Genomic DNA, 21,984 nt, shown 5'->3' on the forward strand with positions numbered 1-21,984 from the left:
TTGTTTTACGCTCTGTACATGGAAATGTTGATGTCACTCGCCACGGCTGTTGGTGGTCGTTGGCTGGCATTAGCAGACTAGAAACTGTTGAACAGAGATTTGTTTTCTTATCTCTCAGTCCAGCACCCTGGACCTATTAGAGCATCTCTTGGACGAGCGCGGCACAGGGGCTGTTTACAGTCCTGGTGCCGATAAAGCAAACCAGGCTGCCACCTTTCAGTAAACAGCAGATATATGCACTCAAAACAAAGACAAACAATGTATTTGTGCACTTTCCGTAAACCTGCAGACGGGCTTGTGTACATACCAGCTGTGGCTTGAGGTCCGTAGCACTTGGTAAACGTGCAAAAACAGGCTCACAATAAGTGCAGCGGGGCAACGGTTTTTACCAGGCAAATAGATTAAGTTCATTAACACGTGACATTGACAGAGGGATGAAAAAGAAGAATTGATGATACACAGATGAACGGATTGGTGGGAGGGTTGCCGGGTGTAGTGGGACAAAAATGAACCTCAAAATAAATAGTCTTTTTATGAAAAAAAAATAAATAAAAAAAAAATACATCACCAGCAGTCAGTGTGCCTTGAAAGGAGTGAAACGTCTTAGATACATGACATGGTTCCAAAAGATGCCACTTCAACCTACTTTTTCACCATATGACATTATGTAAAGATTCTGACATGACAGAAGCTGCATTCTATTGTTTGACCAGCAGGAACCGCCAAAAATGGTTGCAAAAACACAAAAAGGACTACTGTCAATATGGAAAGGGGCACAAAATTCCTTCTTTTACGAACAAGTTAAATTTTTGTGTTCATCACTAGTAAAAAAAATCAATCAATCAATCATTGAGTATGCCCTAATGTCTCTTTTGTGTGATTTGGTCTAATTTCAGTAAGAAAAGCCATAAAACTGTGGGTGTGGCTTCAGTTTAGTAACCAAGCGTATCCAAGGCCCTGAGTGAGACATTCAATGCAATTCCACCCATGGGTAACGTCCACTAACAATCATTAGAGGCTGAACTTATAAATATTTAGATATTAACCCAGCTAGAGACATTAGGATGGATGTTTTAGAACCTTCACTTAAAGTCTCTCTGATGTTAGCTAGCTCTACTATACTACTATACCATGGAAGTAAGATGATGCAAAAAGTGTAACGTAATGTAATGTGTGTGTGTGTGTGTTGTCTGATATACATGTATGATAGATGCGTGTTGCCTGTCCAGCATCATTTCCTTCTCAAATCAGATCTGGGAGAAATGCTGGCATCTATCAGTCTTTATTAAATGAGTGCGTCGTCACACGCTGCCCTCTGGCATTCACTCCGAGCGTACAGCAGTACCAGCAGTTGACGCCGTGGTGCAAGCGTTCGGTCGAGAGAGCATCTGGAGCGTTTTCAGGAAACTCCCTGAACATCAGCGAGATGAACACAGTTTGTTCCAAATTGGAATTGTGAAATGTTTTGGGGACGAGGGAATTTCTGCCTCTGTCAACTTGCTCAAGTGTAAATGGGAAGCAGACTCCGATAGCATCACCGCAGCTGGTTACAGTAAATGTTAAGCAGTCATTATCCATCATTGTCACAGCACACATCCGACCTCACTGAAGGCCAGGTGGGATATTGATTATTTAATATTTAATAATTATAAGAAGGAGCCTGAGAATGAAGAGCTTCGTAAGTTAAAACTAGAATCTTAAATTCAATTCTAAATTTGACAGGCAGCCAATGCAAGGAAGCTAAAATTGGAGTAATATGCTGCCTCCTTCTAGTTCCGGTTAACAATCGTGCCGCAGAGTTTTGGATTAACTGTAATGTCCTAAGGGACGAATTTGGGCATCCTGCTAGTGCTGAGTTACAGTAGTCTAGCCTAGACGTAACAAAAGCATGAATTCTTTTTTCTGCGTCTTTGAAGGACAAAAAACCTCGAATTTTGGCAATGTTTCTTAAGTGGTAGAAAGCTGACCTCCCTACATTCTGTATATGAGAATTAAAGGTCAGGTCCGGATCAAAAGTGACTCCAAGGTTCCTCACAGTAGAACTGGGTGTAGTACCAAATAGACCACCGTGTCCATCAAAGGGTCTGTCCCTACTCTCTTGCGAGCCATATATAATGACCTCAGTTTCATTGGTATTAAGCAACAGGAAATTCTGTGTCATCCAAGTTTTGATGTCACGAAGACAAGATTCCAATTTAGCCAACTGATGAGCCTAATTTGCCTTAAATGACAAGTACAGCTGTGTGTCATCTGCGTAAGAATGGAAAGAATGGAAACTGATGTTATGCTTTCTAATGATGTCACCAAGAGGTGACATGTAGATGTTAAAGAGGAGTGGCCCAAGTACAGACCCTTGCGGGACACCATGACTAACCCTCCTACGTTCTGATGAGTGATTATGAACATGAACAAACTGAAAACTGAAATAGAATTTTATGGTTTTATTTTTCATTGGGGTTAAAGCAAATATTTTAGACAAGACACAAGAAGTTAGAAAGATGTCTGCATCAACAGCAAAGCAAAACTGCCTTTTGGGGAGTTGACAGAGGTACGTTTATGTCAACGAAATCATTAAAAAACAGACTTAGAAGTCTTGGGCAGAATATTGCTTTGAGGCTTGGTGTCATTATAAAATCACTCTGACAGTTACAGATTTTATAGTACATAAGAAGTAAATAGTTACCTGATAATAATGACCTCACAGCAAAACTGCTCCTTGGCATTTCATCTAAACAAATCAAAAAAAAAAATTCTTTCTGCCAAACCTAAATGTCAGACACCCAGTAGGTGGTGTGTGTGATATTTGCACGGTTGTGGGTTTCCAAATGCATGACTTTCTCTCAACACTGGAAAGAGCATTGGACATTGTTTTAGTTCTGACTCTTGTGGTTAATATGAGGAAGAAGGGGGGGGGGGTGTCTCTTTGTAGATTCATACAGAAATAGACAGGGCTTCCCCGAAGCTGCAGACGATACGCAGGCACCCATAATGCAGGAATAATGAGCCTGGCCTGCACTGCCTGCCCTCTGTGATGACATTACAACCATAATTAAACTTGAATATACTTTCTCTGCAAAATAGGAGATTTTTTTTTTTTAGGAGTTTCTCTGTCTGTACAGGTCATGTCCTGGTGTGTGGACGTCATGTCAGACTTCACCTGCTTGAAATTGACGCTTTGAGTGTCATTTTCAAGGTGGAAGGCCTCACGCTGGGTAATCAATGGTTATGATTGTATGGACTTGGAGCTGCCCAGTTTCTGTTGCACGTCACAAGCTAACCATGAAGCTAGTAAGTAAAATACCAGAGAAAGAAAACCAGAGAAAAGTCCTGGCCATCTGCTAGCACTTTGGCAAACTGTCATCATAAGTGGCTGAGAAAAAGAGTGAGATATCGAAACATCCCTGGAATCCAGCTGAAACAGGAAGTGGAGATACACATTCACATCCAGACCACAGTTCCTCTTTCTGGTTGTTTTTAAAACATGCCATCATGCCATTTTTTTATTTCTAATAGATTTTATCTCACCATTACCATAGACACGGGAGGTTTGTTGGAGGTTAACCATCGTTCTCAGTTTACTTGTTCGTTACTATGTACAAGACAGTGACGACTCCATCAGTCACTGAGCATTAAGTCAAGTCTTTATCCTCAGTTGCCTCTAGGTTTGACTCAAACTTCTCAAACTTCAGTCATAGGACCACTGGCACAGCAACAAAGAATAATTTGGGGTGTTTTTTTTTATCAATATTTATTTATAAAATATTTGCATGTATTTTAAAAATAACCATAATATTTGTTAATTTTTGATTTGTTAAGAATTGTATGTACAAACGATATACACATATAATCCCCACGTGTGTCCTCCTCTTTATCTTATCAAGAGCTGAATATAGCTTGTGACACCTGGTGGTTTCAGCAGCTAAGAATCATTTTGTGTCTTTCATGTCACATATTTCCATCTGTATACTTTATTAAGAATAATTGTATGGTATACATAATTTTTCTTCTCTTGGCCACTACATTTTTAATAGCAAATTACAAATGGCTGATATATAGCACGTGAACCAATCACACAGTCACGGCACCCACAAAACAAAAGTGGTGCTAAATAGAAGAACATGTATGAGTTACATTTGCACAATGTGCATTATTTCTTTGCAAATCTCTCGCGGATTTCCTTGCAATTCATTTTTGGTCATCTCAAATTAACATTTACGCGACTGTAAATTTAGATTACTTGAGGTTCCTGGCAGTTCCAGCGCAGCTCAGGAAGCCAACACACAGACATTTGGTGTATGATTACAGCATCACTCTGCAGGAGTTGAAAACTGTGAAAAGATTTTATTGATGTCTTGATTGATGTATTGATGTATTTTCTACGGGTGACTGGCCACCATTTTCAACTCTGACTCCAATTTGTTAATCTAAATCGACGGCATTTTGGCATCCTTATTAGGGGATGTTTATTAAATTACTAATGAAAATCCTTTGTGCACAGTGGGGCAGAGAGTGCTCCATTGGGCCAGGACACACACACACACACACACACACGGAAGACTCAAACATTGCACAAGTGAGTTTAGTCGTTATGCAAGCCTTTACATCAACAATGTCAACCCGTCGTCCCTGGCAAGTCGTTTCTTGTGCACTGTAATAACTCTGCTCGGGATCATGCCAACCTCCACAAGCACATACAGAGCTATGTTCTTTGGTACCATTAAATAGCTGACGAACAATGCTATCCATTGTGCGAATGGAACTGTGGACTTTTCCTTCTGTTGTAGCAAAAGTGTGAAGAATGATGAAAAATGTATTATATATTTAATATATCGTACTTCTAATATGGGAGTTTTCAAGATGAAGAGGTTTGAGACGTCATAGAGGGTAATCAATGGATGTCCCAGCTTTGCAGATAATGACTGGACATATGGCTACATGTGATGTGATAAAGGAAACTTTATAGCAACTTTTGAAAAACTTGTTGTAGTTCAGTTTCCTCAACCGCAGAGAGAATGTGGGTCACTTGATGTTTAGCTCATTCCCGTTCTGCAACATGCCGACCACCAATTGACAGCATTTCAGTATTCATTGGGCTTATAATTTAGCAACGTACGGTAGCTACAAGAGCCAGATGAAATCTTAATTATAATAAATCATGCAATCACCTTCCAGGTGTTGCTTCTCTTTTCACTGGAGGCCTGACAGAAACGCAGAGCTCTTAAGGAACCATTTTATCTGGTGTACCAAATCTTACTGTCATTGTAACACGGCATTAAAATAGTTGAATATACAGAAAAAATATTACATATACACTACCGTTCAAAAGTTTTAGGTCACTGACTCATTTCTGCATTGAACTCCATTGTAACCAGTTTTATGAAATAGTGATCTTGAATGCTCTGGAGTCATTATGAGAGCACTAAAATCAGTCAAGACGTGCTTAACAAGTTTATAAACATTTCAGCGCTGAATGAAAACTATTTCCAATGTCTAACTAAAAGTGATTGAGAGAATTCCACGTGTGCAAAATTCTGTGTGAACACACTAAAAGTCAGCTGTTTCAAAGAGCCATAACCCATGATGCATGGTTTCCGCTTTTATGGTTTAGCACAACACAACAAAGTGTGTTTATAATACAAAGCTTTGTTTTAGAAATGTTCACTTTTTTTTCTTTTTCGCAATGTTAAAGCATTCAACTTCTGTCATGATATAGTGCACACTTGATATTCATTCTCTAAAAAACCCATCCCATAATGTGTTTAGCACATCCTGACTGATCTTCCTGCACATGCAATGTTCTTGAAGCATTCCTGTAGGTAATTTCACGAGGCTGCTTATAATGGAGTTCAATGCTGAAATCAGTCGGTGACCTAAAACTTTTGAACGGCAATGTATATTATAATATTATAAACTGTTTGCAGGTGAAACCACTCAATAAAAACAACTTCTAACTTGACAGGCAGAGAAATTAGGACCGTCCAAACATACGTGTATGTACAGCCACTGATCTCAATGTGTCCATCTTGCAGATGTGGAAAAAAGTAAACACTTTACGGTGGAAAGCAAAACTGTGTGTTTTGCTCAATGGATCACAAAACAGCAGGTGCCAGGCATTGACAAGGACCACCGTTCCTTTTTGTCTTCAGCGAGACGAGGGTACACAATATATATTCAATCAGGAGGGCAAACACGTTACCCCCCCCCCCCCCCCCCTCTCAAAAACAAAACAAAACAAAACACGCAGTTATCATTGTTGGCGGAGTTTACAAAATATTGAGGCCGGCGAGGAAGAATGCTAAGCTCCGTGTTGTCCAAGCAAAGAGGGGGATACGGTTACACTGCGGAGAACACACAATGGTGTGTGGGTGTGGTGCGCAAGAGCAAACACACACACACACACACGCACACGCACACGCACACACACGCACACGCACGCACACACACACACACACACACACACACACACACACACACACACACGAATAAATCGCATTATTGTGCCTTCACACATATGCGCGCGCACGCAAACGTATCTTCTACTTGCATTTGAAGAGCTGACTGGTTTAGAATTAGCCCTCAGAATGACATTTAAAAAAAACAACAACATTTCATTTCCACACAAAAACATTATCTGAACTTTCCTGTCTTGTGTTTTTCCAGCCACACTCACTTTCCTATTCTGCACCTGTTCAGCTCCATCTAGTGTTGAAAAGTGGTCAACACCAAATTTCTAACCAAGCAGTGGGTTGACTGCAGTTAATTGGAAATAGTCAATTACATCATTTTCTTAACAGTTCTACTCAGCTTTTTTTTTTTCCATCAACGAGTGAAGTTAAATTCATTTGAATTCAATAATTATGTACACAAATTCACTGTCATTTGAAACTGGAATTACATTTTAGTGTAAGGTCTAAAAATAGATGCATCAACAAAAAACATGCCTTCCACCAGAACTACTCCTGCAAAAATCTCACCCTCTCTCTTTAACTATTAGATGTAATTTACAGGTGATCAGTGCATTTTGGTTAAATGCTTCTTTCTTTAGCGGTATATCCAAGTATGAGGATTGTCTTGGTACCAGAGGTAGTGGTACGGTGGTTAGCTTGCAAACTCCTAATGTGCATAATAATAATGCCTTATATGCACTGTGAAATATTCATCGCTGCACAGCAGTGAGGCTGTCCAAATGTTACACAACCGCAGATGGATAATCACACCTGCTAGTGATATGCCACTTGTTCTTGCCCTGCTGAATGAGCGCCCATGTCCTAATTCACTTATCTACTTAGCCACACGATTAGAGCGCGGAAACGTCCAATCGCGCTGCTCTGTTCCAGATTAGGCCTCAACCCATTGGCCGCTGCCTTTGTCTGTCAGGGAGAAGGCGAGCGCACCTTTTCTCTGCGCCGAGAATGTGAGGGTGAGAGGTCGTGACCCCTGCTGTCCTGGATTACCACAGGCTCCAGTAACGATCTGATGAGCCACTAAATATAGCCCATGCCCAGGATAGTTCCTCTGCAGCGGCACAGAGACTGGCCTGTACCCAGGCCAAGGCTGTCTGGGATTAGATCTCCTTTCTGGCACAGAGGAGGAGGAGGAGGAGGAGGAAGCAGCAGCGAAAAAGAAAACAGTGCGACGTGAGGAAGGAGAATGCAAGAGGCTTTATAGTTGGATTAAAAACAACAGGGAAATCCGGGTGGAGTAAAGCTAAATCGGTTTTTATTGATGTATGGAAAATATATCACATCTTTACATTTTGGAGTTCATCAGTCCATTTACCATTAAGTTCCGACATTAGATTTAAATCTCACCAATTGAAACACCTCGAGTGGAGAAGCATTCGCGCCGTGCGGTGCGGTGCGGTTGGAGGAAATCGGAAGACGCCCAAAGCCAACCAAGCCCTCTTCTACAGCTCGATTCCTTGCTATGGAGCCCGTTATAATCCCTATCTTAAGAGCCACAGTCTAACGTTACACTCTCGCCATACACGTAGTGCTTGTGAATATACAGTATATGCATTTCTGTTCAGTAACACGGCAAGCAGAGTGAGGATTGAAATCACTGGACTACAGGTCGAAGGTCAGGTGACGACTAGGGTGAGAAATGACAGTAACACAGGAGCATCTTGGTAGCAGCCGGGACAAAGACATTTGGTTTTTCTTTTCTTCTTTGAAATACCCACGTCGATAATACTCAAGTGCAAATATGATCATCTTGCATGTCTTTTATATGTTGTTCTATATGTCACATGTATTTAGGTTTTCCGCTGGACTATGCCTTCTGCAAGAGGCCCGAGGCGTATTATGGCACATTTCAAAAAACGCAGAGAATACATGTCACAGGTTATTCACTACACCAATAGGCAATGCAAACTTTTACAACACACTAATATAGATATTAATAGATATGGTGACTGAGGGTTGCCATCAGTACATCAACTGAGAACACACTTATAAATTGTTACATCAATATCGTTATCGTCAAGATATCGGTTTGCGGAACAAATGTATCAAAAGCAGTCATCAAGTGTGTTGTTGTTGTCGTCGTTGTTTTTTTTTTCTTCTTTACATCCTGAAATAAAACAACATCGCCATCGTCTCCAACCGGTGCCGCAGGCGACTTGAAGCCCACCAATCAACAACGAGACAACGAAGCGCCCCCCCGACAGGAAAAGACCATCGTCACATCTGCGCTCTTACACTAAGTCTTCATGGTATCAGAATGCTCACGCCCGACTGAGCAACAATGAACACCCTACACCGTGACTCTTGCAATAGTCAATAGTGACACAAATTTTTTTTTACGGATATATAGCTATATAGTAATGTATATACCTCCAGTGTGTACACGGCTTGATCACTACCTCGCATGGGATCAGGGCCCGTCCTTTGTTGTGACAAGGGACCAACCACAAAGGTGGCGCATGCAATTGGATATTTAGGCAATCGCTCAAATTTTCACTGTTGAACTGTTGTTCGGGGGGGGGATACTGAGGTGGCAAACTGCTGCTGCAGCGTGAGCTTCCCAACCCTCTTGTCAGTGTTTGCTCTTTCCTCTAAATTAATCAGCAGCAGGGTGACTCAGCAGAATCTTGGTCTTAAGGACGGGGGCCACAGCCCTCTTAAAGCTTGGTCCATTCACTTCTACAGGGACGATCCCGTTGCCGCTTGTTCAACAGAGATACCTTAGAAGTAGCTGGATATACTAAGGGGCAAATTGCAAAATCACATTTATTTCACCTCTTGTTTCGTCTGGGGGTGGGGTGGAGGGAGGTGGGGGGTTGCGGGGGGGGAGAAAATTGGGTTAATCGTTTAACTTTTTTGTTTTTTTTTTGAAGACAGTGATCATAGGAGGACAAGCAACGATGAGAAAAAGCCAGTGCTGTCTTCACTTGGCAGTCATCATCTGGACAAACTCTGCAAAAAAAACAACAGAGAGAGAATAAAAACAATGCCTGGATGACGGACACGGCTTTTTGATGCGACTTTTAAAAAGAACCTTTCGGATCGTCAACATTACTTTTCTTCATTTATTTTAACTCGTATACATTTCAGTTCAGGGACATGCGATGCAGGTTGTTGGTGGCGCGTGGCCTTACCCTCGTAGTTGACCTGACCGTCGCCGTCGATGTCGGCTTCGCGGATCATTTCGTCCACCTCCTCGTCGGTGAGCTTCTCGCCCAGGTTTGTCATGACGTGCCGCAGCTCGGCTGCACTGATGTAGCCGTTACCGTCCTGCACGGGGCGACAGCAGAACTACCGTGACCCGCCCATCCCCTCGCAAAACACCAGCTCGCCAATCGGATTTTTAGTCAGATTCATTTTTTTCTTCTTCTTCAAACTGGACGGTCATCCAATTGGATGGCCTGAGCAGCCATGCCTTCTGACAAAAAGGAATGCGACAGTCAACCGATTCAAATGAGTTTCGACGAAAACGCACCTTGTCGAAGACTCTGAAGGCTTCCCTGATTTCCTCTTCGCTGTCAGTGTCCTTCATCTTTCGCGCCATCATGGTGAGGAACTCGGGAAAGTCGATTGTACCGTTGCCTACACGGACACACACAACGGAAATGACGAGGCCGAGCAACAATCAGCCACTTTCAGGATCAATGCACTGCGTTCCACGTGTGAGACGGGGACTGAGGCGTTCCCGGGACTCTGGACCTCACCGTCAGCGTCCACCTCATTGATCATGTCTTGGAGTTCGGCCTCGGTGGGGTTCTGTCCCAGCGAGCGCATGACAGTTCCGAGCTCTTTGGTGGTGATGGTGCCGTCTCCGTCCTTGTCGAACAGTGAGAACGCCTCCTTGAACTCTGGAAATGGACACAGAGGGAGGCGTCAGGGACTTGGCCGCGGTCGACGGTTGATGAGATGAGCGCTGAAAGGAAGCCACCGCCGAAAGGAACAAGCCTTCACCCACACGAAACTTGATGAACTATTTTTTTTTTTTACAATCACTTGAGGTGTAAAATCAATTTGGAACCACCGGAAAATTTAAGCCAGGTTGAAAAGAAATAAGAAAAATCTATCTATAGAAAAATCTACAGCGAATACTGAAATGTAATTGTTCTTGATTTGACATTTTTCTACTTGAAATAAAGTCTCCAGAGGTTTCTGACTTTTGGTTCTTGACAAAACTCACCAGCAATCTGCTCCTCAGTCAACTGGTCGGCCTGTTAATGGAAAGAGAAAGATTGACTAAGAATAAATCACAGAGTACAAACACTTAATATCTTGAAGTAGCGAGAATTCAGGAAAAAGAATCAGCTTGGGGTTTTGGAGACACGCTTAGAATAAAAGGTGTGGACACTTGTGTTGCTGCAATGATTGATGGTGGTGAATGTAACACCCATGTAAAGCCAGTTTATTTCCCTTATGAATGCCACATCTGTAAGGAGCTTGCTTTTATGGTGATAAAAAAAAAGGAAAATATCCTTTGTCAAAATCAAAGCAGCTCTTTCCCGCTGCTGTCGACTCTTGTTTTGAGCTCCTGGCAATTTTCCTTTGAAAACATTGCACACGCAATGAAACAGCATTGAAAATCATGTTTGGTTGCCCCAAAGCAATACTGTGATATCTTTAAATCCCTCGTACGACCACAAAGACCACTGCATTCTATGACTGTGCACTGGAAACATGCGCTAAGCCCCTGCACAATAAGGCCCAGTGTGAAAATGTTCCAACACTAAGTTTTACAACCGCGGTGGACACATTAAACGTAACGATTTCTTTCAGTTGAGCAATAATTAGGTCATGTTTTAAGGGGATTGTCTTCAGTTACATCACACGAGTACGACAGCTGCAGGTCTTTGTAAAGAAGACGACACACCGAACACAAGATGAGTAGAGAGATAAAAGCCGTGGCCTGAGGAGAACCCCCTGCGGCAGACTGCATTGTGTAAACAGCCTACACAAATCCACGCTAATGCAAATGCACTCCAAGCGGAGCAAATGCAAAACAGACTGTGATATCATCCGACAGCTGAACTAACTTTCTATGGCCTCGCTAACGAGTAGAAAGTCATTTGGAGCGGCTGACACGTTGTGTCTTGTTGATAAGAAGCGAGGTGCCTAAAATAGAGACTATAATGCACCGATGTATTTTATTTAAAGGCCAACTGCTTCGAATGGTAAGAGAGATTATTGCCACGATGGTTCGTGTTCATCATTTATTTCTGATTATTTCTCAAATCTTTCTTATATGAACTGTGACGTAATGGTGCAATCTCCAAATCCTGAGTAGATCCACGTCCCGGGCTACTGAAGATGGATGGCTGCTGAAGTAATGAGGCCACCTCTGAACTATTGCACTCAATCTTATGTGCATATAGATGGTATGAGTAAATGGAAACAACAACAACCGTTATTTACTTTGAGTTACTTATCGAACAAAAAACAGAACAAAACATACGATGTGTAGCGTTAATCTGACAAATTGAGCCTTAAATTTAAAAAGTAAAAATTACAGACGTGTATGCAGGAGATGTTTTAAATGCACCCCGACTCCACCCCCACTATATATTTCACAAGTGACTACATTGCAAAGTGTGGACGGTGATAACTGCCTATGGTATCAATTATTTAACTTTTTTTTTTCTCTTAAAGTGTCACTCCACCATCCTCCTGAGTGCCGGTGTGCCTGTCTAAGTCAGTCAACATGCCCACTTCAGGCTGAGAAAGCGATGAGGGACGAGTATAAATACTCTGCAGCCTAAAATATACGTGCCTGCTATAATTAGTGAGACGTGAACAGGGTCACCAATGTAGCACACTCAATATCGCCACCGCTATCCACCTCTTTGTATCCTGTTGTCTTTTTTTTTGTGAACAGATGCGAGGTTTGCGTTACCGTCGTAGACCGACAACTGTTGCGCGCAGATGTTTGTACTATTGGAAAACGACTGCTGTGGTTGTGATCAAGCGGCACGCAAGAATGGCAGCTATGAGCACCATCAAAATCAGAGTGCAAGGTGTGAATCCTGCAGAACCCTGCATTTATCGATCCGATATATATATGTGTGTGTGTGTGTGTGTGTGTGTGTGTGTGTGTGTATCTATCTATCTATCTATCTATATATACACACATATAAAATTACATTTCATTTTTACATCCATCATGTTCTGAAGTCAGTTAATGGTGCTGGAGGTGTTGGCTGGTAAGTGGTGTTGAAAAAAGAAGCGGGGAGGGGAAGGGGATCAAAACGGACCGCATGGGAGTGTTGTGTCCCGTGGTTGCCACCTCGGTGCAGACAAAGCAGGTGGCGCATGGATTACAGCAATGCACAACTGTGCTTAAAGGCTTCCGCGCGAGCGTTCGCCTATGCAACGCAGAGGATTGATCCCACTGCGCATGACAGCCACAAAGAAGAAAATAAAATAAAATAAAAAATCAGTATTGCAACACGTCATGTGCTCTGTTCGACAGCTAATAATATTCTCGGCGTGCACCGCTTATTGCACAAAAGGCGTTTTATTTGTCCGAGGAGCAACAAAGAGGCGTTTCTTATACGCTCCGTTCCATTTTGGAAGTTGCACTGCGGGCGCCGACAGGCCTACTGCACCATGCATGGTTTGGTTCAATGCGGGGAGAAGGGAGTCGCAGAAGGAGGGGGGTTGGAGGAGAGGATCATCCAGCAGTCTGTGGCGGAATACGCTTCGAGGAGGGGGGGAGGGAGAGACGCCGTCATGGTGGTTTTGCAGGAGCACAATGTTTCCCTCTAAGCCTCGTTTCACTCCATAAAGATTTAAATCGTTTGTGCGAGTGCGCGCCAGTAACGGTTTCCACAAGCTGTGCAGCCCTCTTATGTAATCGCAATTGTTGGGAATCACAGCCTTTTCCGCTTGTTGCGCATGTCACGGCCAGGCCAGCGGACTCGAAGCACCCTGCTGGTATTTCTGCAGGAGGTTTGCTGCTGCCCGTGTTGCAGCGAGGTCTCGGCTGGCATGTCAGAAATGGTAGTCGGGAGGAGCAACTCGCCCGGGTTTTAGATTACACGCTCGCTCGCTCGCTCGCGAGGTTAACGAGAGATGGCTTTTCAGATGACGTTTACATTAGACTGTCTATTTTTACGAGGCTATCCGCTTTTAGCAGCGACGCCACCACGCCCACTCCTGACTCGAAGAAAACGGCGAAACCAGCTGCGAGCCTCGACCGGAGCAGCGAGGTTTTTTTTTACCCTTACGCAGCGTGTATCTCCGGGCACACGTATCAGCTTAACCGTCTTAAATCACCAGCAGAGCTGTGAGACAGGGAACGAGGCTCATGAGACCACCGTGTTGCAACCCTTTACTGCGCAGTTGTCCTAACACGGGCTGATAAAGGAAAACACTCGAGTCATGTCCAATCTTGCGAGTCACCAACCATACTATTAAAAAAACAAAACAACAATCAATCAACCGACATGCGTTATGATAATATGACGGCGATGTTACGCGTGAAGACGTTGCACTGGACACGTCGCCTACTTGTTTGAAAAATAAGCGAATATAGACACAATGCTAATGACGAGGATGTACATTTCGATATAGATATTATTTCGTGTTAGGCCGAAAAACGACGCATTCGACGTTATGGGTAATAACCAAGCTAGCTGGCTAAGCTAGCTAACGTCTCCGCTAGCTGGGAGGGCTCCTCACAGTCGCGTTAGCAGCTTTTACTTACCATGGTGTGGTTGAGTTCTCAAGCTCCGAAGAGATAGCAAAATGTCCAATTCTATTTTTCAAAAAAAAAATAACAGTCACTTGGCAAGCGTTACCCAGTGGATATAAATGTAGTAACCGTGGTTAATCGATGTGTTTCAGAACACCTGTGCACTGCAGCCCGTTATACGTTGACCCGGTATTGCGGTCGAGTTGCCCGGAAACCTCAATTCCACTGCGCATGCGTGTTACTCCTGTATCCTTCCGCCGGTCTAACTCAACGCTTTATCCAAGCCCTATCTACAATCTAGGTAGTCCTTGGATAAGGCTTTAGATTCTAAAACCTGTATAAAGAATTAGAGCTGCGAGATACATTTTTAATTTGGCAGGCATTCAAAAAGACCAACACCTTTGTGTTGTTGAAGGTTTTACAAGCAGTGGCCGATTTCCACTAATCACATCTTTCCCTCACCCAGACTTGAGGTGACACAAGAAGTGACCGAACGATGCACCATAAATTTAACCCTGCTAAATTTTGCCAGCGGACCTTTGAAGGTGTCATGCATTGCTAAATCTCTTTTGCTTATGTCACTTTTTTTTTTTTATTTTATTTTTTTTTTTTTATTTTATTTTTAGAAAATATGTCAAACCAAGGCTTTCTAGAAACCACTCCTTTGTGACTTTGTGTAGCGCAACAGTCCAGGTTGTTTTACACCAACAGGTCATCACTGAAATGCAAGGTGAAGCTGTATAATGTGACCAAATTAACAAAAAAAAAAAATTGAAAAAAAAAAAGTGTACGGGCTCTGAGTAGAATCAGCCCAAGAACATAACTGGGAACGACACAGGAGTCACTCACTCTGGGACTGACTCTGACGGAGATCCTGTGTGAGCTCTATCACTCTGAGTCCAGCCCTGGTTTTACTTTACCTTTGACCAAAATAAATACCACATCTGTAAACTGAAGATGGCCCCAGTTTGTTCCTGGCCCTTCAACTAAAGAACTGGCCCTAACACCTTCGTCCATTAAACTTCTTTCATGGTTCTCAACATTAATGTTATTGATGAGCCCAAATGAAATTTTACTTACGATAGGAAGTAACTTCTTCTGGGAGACTATGCAGACAATTTTATCGATGGTTTTAATCAATTATTTGTGTGCGCTCAAACTGTTAATAATAATAAAAACACACTGGTGCATTCTATGAAGTAATTTAAATAGACGACCAAGAGAGGGAGCCATTGTACTTGTTCCTGCATGTAAAAGCGGCGGTCCATTAGTTAGTTTCCGTGTCCGGGAAAGAATCACTTTACTTTACTTCAACAGCATCAAACTTGGTACAGGTGTTGTCCAGTTGTTGTTGCGTAGTTTGCTGAAGCCAAAAACGGGGGGGGGGGGGGAGAAAAAAGAAATAAAGCTTATTTATCACATTTGCAAAGAGGGGGAAGGAAAAAAATTGTGGGACGAAAAAAAAATTCTTCTTTTATGTTCCATCTGCAAATTACTCTTCCATTGTTGTTGCATCAACAGTGATGTTTTCACTCCTGATGCAAAATGTTGCCTTTAATCTAATGCCAAGAAAATTACAATAGACATTGCAATTATGGAGTCATCACTGACACATGCTCCTTCGGTGTGTGTGTGTGTGTGTGTGTGTGTGTGTGTGTGTGTGTGTGTGTGTGTGTTTTAACAGGAATTAATTAATTCAATTTACTAGCAAACATTCAAATAAAAAAGTTGACATCCTCCAGAAATTCGGAATGTTGCAGTTTATTTACGAGCAATGAGGAGTGAATATGTCACTGCAGGAAGGCACAGGAAGGTAATGACTGATCCGAAAAATACATTCCAATCAAAGGAAGTCAACTTGTTTAGTAATTCCAGTGCACTGTGTGGAAATGCTGAACAGTTTTTGGCATGGCCTTTATCACGATTGGCTCTGCTTGCAGCAGTGTTACACCATAGTGTGGCTTGAGAACACGAGCGCAGGCACCTGCTGACTCTGCAGTGTGTTTTCTTCCGAGCAGCACGGGTAAGTAAGCTGCGGCTCTGAGGTGCAGCATTTGGAAAGTGTTCGGAGTTGTGACTTGTAGCAGCACACGTTCCCACGCACCGGCGCCAGTGTGCTCAGCATCCAGTTCAGTCCTCGCTTGATGATCAAGGAGAGGGCACTGAAGAGGGAGTAGGTGCAGCACACCCCGAACAGCATCACCAGACAGTTTGCAACCTGATACACTGGGATGTTCTGGTGCTGAGCTCTCTGGCCGCTGACAAAATCCCCAAATCCTACTGTGCTGAACGCCACGAAGCAGAAGTAGAGGGACTCTATGAAAGTCCAGCCCTCCATGGCCGAATAGAGGGACGCAGCCCCGCACGCAACCAGCAGGGCAGCAGCAAAGAGGATGACTGCCACCAGATAGACGGATGGCTTCCACGCCTCGGGTCTGGTACCGCCGCCGGTCGACACATCCGGGCCACTGTTTCTGGCTCTCCTCCCGTGGCACCAGGATAAAAGCAGGGTGAGCAACGCTCTGACTCTCACCAGAAAGAGATTGAAGAAGAGTATTGTAGCCGAGCAACCCACCAACCCGTAGAGAACAAGAAGGATCTTTCCGGGTAAAGTTGAGGGTGCTGAAACTCCAAATCCTGTGAGAGACACTTTAGGTTAAAGGTCACATCTGTCACCATCCTCACACAGGCTTTCTTGCTTTCTTGGTTAAACATCACACAAAAGCTTGGGATATCAAAGAAATAAAAAAAATCCTCTTTCCAATAAGGCTTTCCAGTCCATTAATATGTGTTTTGAGTTTTAACGGTTTGAAGGTTCAATGAGTGATGCGAGGGAATCAAAGGAAAATCTAATTAAAAACACATGTATTTTTTGGCAGTCAACCCTAAATTGTTCGTAGGTGTGAGTGTGACCCTGCGATAAACTGCACCCCATCACAGCTGGGATAGGCTCCAACAGACCCCTGCAACCCTGAGTGTATGAGGAAATGTAAAGATTGAAAATACTCTAAAGTTATAAATAATTGTTGTGCGTTCATTCACTTGTATTTACATATTTAGCTCCTTTTGTTTCGCAGGTCCACCACTATTCCACCACAAATCTGTATTATCCCAGAAAGTGGATCTGCTTGGGGTTTTATGATTTTCACGCTGGCACTGAAGCTGGTTTCAAAGAGACGTAAGATTGAATGGGAGCTTTTACAACGGGGTTTGACATTGACATTTTTTTTTTTTTCACGATATGTCTTCTCACCTTTAGAAGATTCTAAGTCTCACGCGCTTGTGTTAAAAGTAACAATGTCATATCAAAAGAGAACATGAAACAGAATTAAAAGGGGATCATAAATTGATACCTGTTCCTCTTGATGATTAATGTTTTGACCTTTGTAAATACTTACGTGCTTCTCCTCACATGCTAAGTGGAGGAGTTCCAGAAATAAACTAGCAACCATAAAAATTTGGCACTGAGACGCGACATGGAAGGGGGAAGAAAAACATCCTCTTTTGATGCACTGGCGGTCATGGCTTCTCCTTTTAACTGACATCAAAGGGTGAGTGAAATGAATGACCGGATTCCGACAGAGGATATCGCCTTTTCTCAACTCTCAACTCTCCTGTCCGTTTACACTTGACCATAATTTGATACACACTCATGACCTTTTCCTTTAACATCTGTGGTGTTCTGGTGTTCTTCACAGTAAATGTGAAGGGGGGGATGTAGCCTTGCCTGCCTGGTAATGTCGTTAAATGGGGAGTTTAGAAGTTTAGAAGTTTACAAGTCATCATTTCAGAGGAACTTGTGGTTTGACCCAGTCTATCCTCTCTCATGGCAAAGAAGGACAAGGAAGGAGGATATGTGTGGCACCTGTGGTGATAAAAACGAATCACTTACCTACTGCTTAGTTTACTTTGTCAGTTTACTCAGCTGTCAGTGTAACTGCAGCAAACTTTATTTGACCGACAAAATCATTTTTTGACCCGGTAGCTGTACAGGAACAGGAAGTACAGGAAATACAGTCATTCTTAAGGGAAGTTCGGGATTCATTGTTTTGAACATGATCTAATATCCCCTGACGCTATTTCACTTAACCTTTGTGTCAGTTATTTTTTTCATTTTCCTTTTTTAAACCGCTTATCACAGTCTCTCTGACTCACAGGGGTCTGCTGGAGCCTATCCCAGATGGCATAGGACAAAAGCAGGGTGACACCCTGGACAAGTGGCCAGCTCATCACAGGGCCATAAGGTCCTGTTCCCATGTAGTCACTTCAAGTGGTTTTTGTGATCCGATCACAAGTGGACATCTCTGACCACATCTGTTCCCACCCGGCAAGACAAACCACTTGTGATCGGATCACACCCACCCCCTAGTGCTTGTTGTTTTTAACCGCTGGGGGCAGTAAAGCACAAAATTGAGGCTAGTTTACCGGGAAAAGAATAAGAATGAACTTCCTTGTCTGCGGACTATATCAACACAATACAGACTATTTCGGACAAAAGTCACTCAACATGTTTGAGTCACTCATTTTTTTTTCTCCTTGAGCTTGTCCACATTATCAGACGTCGTGGACAAAGCCAGCTCATGCTTCTCGAGCACCGACTAAAGAGGAGAAAAAGATGGAATGAAGGAGGGATGCAGCTTTTGTCTCTACTCTGATAGCCGCGGCACCCAAACGATGTAGATGGATCCGAACGAGGAGTCACGACTGGTGGGACAGAATTGTGAGCGTTACATTTTCGGACCGACAGTAGCTGGCAAATTTTCAGATGCAACGTCACACATTTAATGTCTTATGTGGGAAACTGCAACCGCTGCTCCAGGTGAATTGTAAACTCTAAATCGCCCATAGGCGAGTGTGTATGAGAGAGCCAATGGTGGTTTGTCTCTATCTGACATGCATGTTTTTGTAATGTGGGAGGAAGCCGGAGAACCCGGAGAGAAGCCACGCAGACACAGGGAGAACATGCAAACTCCACACAGAAAGGTCCCAGGCAATTGAACCCACGATGCAGTGGTTAGCCCTGCTGGGTCACAGCGAGAAGGTAGTGGGTTCAATCCCGGGCTAGGGGCCTTTCTGTGTGGAGTTTGCATGTTCTCCCTGTGCATGCGTGGGTTCTCTCCAGGTTCTCCGGCTTCTTCCCACAGTCCAAAAACATGCATGTGAGGTGAATTGGAAACTCTAAATTGTTCGTAGGTGTGTATGTGAGTGCGAAAGGTTGTTTATCTTTCTTTGTGGGCCTGTGATGAACCAGGGTGTAACCCTGCCTTCGCCTCATGACAGCTGGAATAGGCTTCAACAGACCCCTGCCAACCCTGAGTGCAGGAGGAAGAGTGCATAAAAGATGGACAAAAATACTCTAAAATGAAATAATTGTTGTGCGTTCACTCACGCAAGTATTTACATTTGATTCCCTCATATACTGTTCCACCACAAATCTGCATAATCCAGAAGGTGGTTTTATGATTTTCACCCCGGTTTGAAAAAGATGTCAGACTGAATGAGAGCTTATAAAACAGGGATTGACATTCATAGGTGGGATAAGTCAAGACAGACCCCCGCCATCCTTAGTGCAGGAGGAAGCCAGGATGGAAGATAGATGGATGGAAGTGTACAAAAAAACCCCAACCAAACCACTTATGGTCACGTTTTAAAAATAATTTTCACAGATTGCATTGTTCGTTAAATGTTTCAGGAACAGCGTCAGGGGAGGAAGAAAGGAAGGAAGCTGCAATGAGGTAAAGTGTTTCTGGAAGCAATCATGTTACTGTGAACGGATCCATTAAATTTTTCAGGCAGTAAAATAAGTTCCCATAGGTGTCAAGCAACAGTCCGCAAATACTGCAAGGAAATGGATGTGGGCTGGGAGCTGTCTGAGTCACAGTTTCCACAGTAACAGAAATTGACAGAAGATAGCAGATATAACTGGGAGGTTGTAAACTGAGCGTAAGCCTTATCTTGGCTCATATGTATCCTCTATAGGTCCTGCTGTAATATTGATGTTGTGTAAATTGAAAATACTTTTGTAGATCTTTCCATGAATGTATAAAGATGAATGCTTCCTAATGTCTATTCAGGTTAATATTGTAGAGGTATGCTGTTTGACCTCTGTCTGACTGACTCTGTTTCAGTGTTTGAATAATCATGGCACTGTATGGCATGCTAATATTAAGTATTAAAAAGCATTTTCACCAAATATTATTCTAGAAACTGGAATGTGCAAATCTAGATTCACCGTGTTAGAAACAAAATACTGATAATACCAAAATCATAATATATAATACCTATGATAATAAGTTAAAAAATGTACACTTCATTGCTTTGCAATGGGGAGAGCTGAATCAGTGCCACTGACCGGGTGTTTCTAGTTTCCCTGAAATAGAACAGTTGACCAAAACTCCAAGAGCAGCCAGGTGCACCGTTAGCGGTAGCGTTGCCGCTGTTCCACGTCAAGTCAACTTCCAGGTAAATGGATAAAGAAATGCTCAGTTTTGTATGACAAATGGTTTGCTACTTGCACACTTGAACTTAAATGACTGTTTGTTTATCGGTTATGATCTTGTCTTTTTTTTGTATATATGCATCCTATTATTTTAGACTTTCAATTATTTATGTCAGGGAAAATCAAAACAATTTTCTTGTAACATGGGCGACAGTCCGTTGACTTACCAATGGTAGAGACCACAGTCCCGACAAAGTAAAAGGCTCCCGGGATGTCCCACAGGGCTCTGCCCTTTTCTGCGCGGATGCCTGCGGTTCTAGCTTCCTCGTAGTGACTCAGCAGAGATTTTAGGTCTTCAACGGTAATATTATACCCTTGACTAAAATCCTTTAGCCTCCTTTCCCAGAGCCGATGGGCCAGTAGCTCCGCTGGTCTTTCCAGGGAGGAAAATACGGCAGCACCAGCCAGCATGTAAATGGCGATGAGCAAGAAGAGCAAGCAGAAACGAGCCGAGTCCCTGCTCAGGCTCAGAGACGGACAGCAGCAGGAGTTCTCCCTCGCCATTGTTTCTCGACGAGCGCCCCGTGATGAGGCAATGCTGATTATACCTGATGTTCAGGTGTATCCGTGCGGTTGTGTTTTTCTTCTGTGTCAGTGTGGCTCACGAGCACCAGAACCAGAGTTTTCCGAGTCTCAACGTGCATCGATAAATCTCGGGCCGTCGGCTTCTGGTTGCATTTACAGATTTTTTAATCAGCTCTACATGGTTACTGCTTATCACCAGTTCGATAGCCCGTCTTTACTTTCCTTTTATGAGCAGCAAACACGAGGGTGTGGACTCCTGCACCATCCGCTGTCTTGTTTTTTGGTCAAAGTTGTCATCCGAACAAGGAAGACAAAGGGCCGCCCGTGTTTGTCTGCCTGTGTCGAGCGTGACGCTCAACTTTTGCAAAGTATGCAGCTGTCTCGTTTGTTTTCCCTCGCTGCAGACTCTTCAGGCTCTCTAGTGAAGGTACGTTAGCTGTCGCTAATCTGCTGATGAGTTGAAGGCTATATAAAGGAGAAGGGCGCTACTCGACAGTTGTGGTCAGAAGTTTACATGCACTTCATGTTCCTAAATCTCATGCTAAATTCAAGATACACACTTGAATCATGAATAAACTAGCATCCAGGAAGCCCGAGGATTAGGATAGGATTTTTGACGGGGTCACAAGTTTACATACACCCACTTGTTTGGCCTCTTTAACAGTAAGTTAGTTGAAATCAGGTTGTGCAATCATTCATCAATCAATTCATGGAACCTTCCCTTGAGTCTGGTGTTCATTCATCTTGTTTAAAACCCAAAGTGTAGAAATTACGGGGTAGAAAAGCAGCTCGACTTTACACAAACTGCATTT

General features: G+C 43.1%; 2 protein-coding genes across 2 annotated transcripts; both read right to left on the reverse strand.

The window, feature by feature from the left end:
* Window positions 1-7,702: 7,702 nt before the first annotated feature.
* On the reverse strand, window positions 7,703-14,369 carry calm3a (calmodulin 3a (phosphorylase kinase, delta)). The gene is made up of 6 exons (XM_076036139.1): window positions 14,161-14,369; window positions 10,642-10,672; window positions 10,169-10,312; window positions 9,940-10,046; window positions 9,599-9,734; window positions 7,703-9,416 (listed from the first exon to the last, which is right to left on the reverse strand). The coding sequence occupies exons 1-6, from the start codon at window positions 14,161-14,163 to the stop codon at window positions 9,388-9,390; spliced, it is 450 nt and encodes a 149-aa protein (XP_075892254.1). The 5' UTR covers window positions 14,164-14,369; the 3' UTR covers window positions 7,703-9,387.
* A 1,510-nt stretch (window positions 14,370-15,879) lies between these two features.
* Window positions 15,880-21,151, reverse strand: kcnk20 (potassium channel, subfamily K, member 20). The gene is made up of 2 exons (XM_076035851.1): window positions 20,815-21,151; window positions 15,880-16,785 (listed from the first exon to the last, which is right to left on the reverse strand). Exons 1-2 carry the CDS (start codon window positions 21,149-21,151, stop codon window positions 16,094-16,096), a joined length of 1,029 nt encoding a protein of 342 aa, XP_075891966.1. The 3' UTR covers window positions 15,880-16,093.
* Between the last annotated feature and the right edge of the window lie 833 nt (window positions 21,152-21,984).

Source organism: Nelusetta ayraudi, unplaced genomic scaffold (genome assembly GCF_046127955.1).
Source record: "Nelusetta ayraudi isolate G7.1 ecotype Tasmania unplaced genomic scaffold, CSIRO-AGI_Nayr_v1 ptg000048l, whole genome shotgun sequence".
NCBI classification, from domain to species: Eukaryota; Metazoa; Chordata; class Actinopteri; order Tetraodontiformes; family Monacanthidae; genus Nelusetta; species Nelusetta ayraudi.

Excerpts from the sequence above, each read along its gene's own strand:
- calm3a (XM_076036139.1), bottom strand. Across the intron at positions 9,735-9,939 it reads CCTTCAGAGTCTTCGACAAG|GACGGTAACGGCTACATCAG; the intron begins GTGCGTTTTCGT and ends CGCCCCGTGCAG. Across the intron at positions 9,417-9,598 it reads CGGTCAGGTCAACTACGAGG|AGTTTGTCCAGATGATGACT; the intron begins GTAAGGCCACGC and ends TTTTTTTTGCAG.
- kcnk20 (XM_076035851.1), bottom strand. The coding sequence starts at position 21,151 with ATGGCGAGGGAGAACTCCTGCTGCTGTCCGTCTCTGAGCCTGAGCAGG. Across the intron at positions 16,786-20,814 it reads GACTGTGGTCTCTACCATTG|GATTTGGAGTTTCAGCACCC; the intron begins GTAAGTCAACGG and ends TGTCTCTCACAG.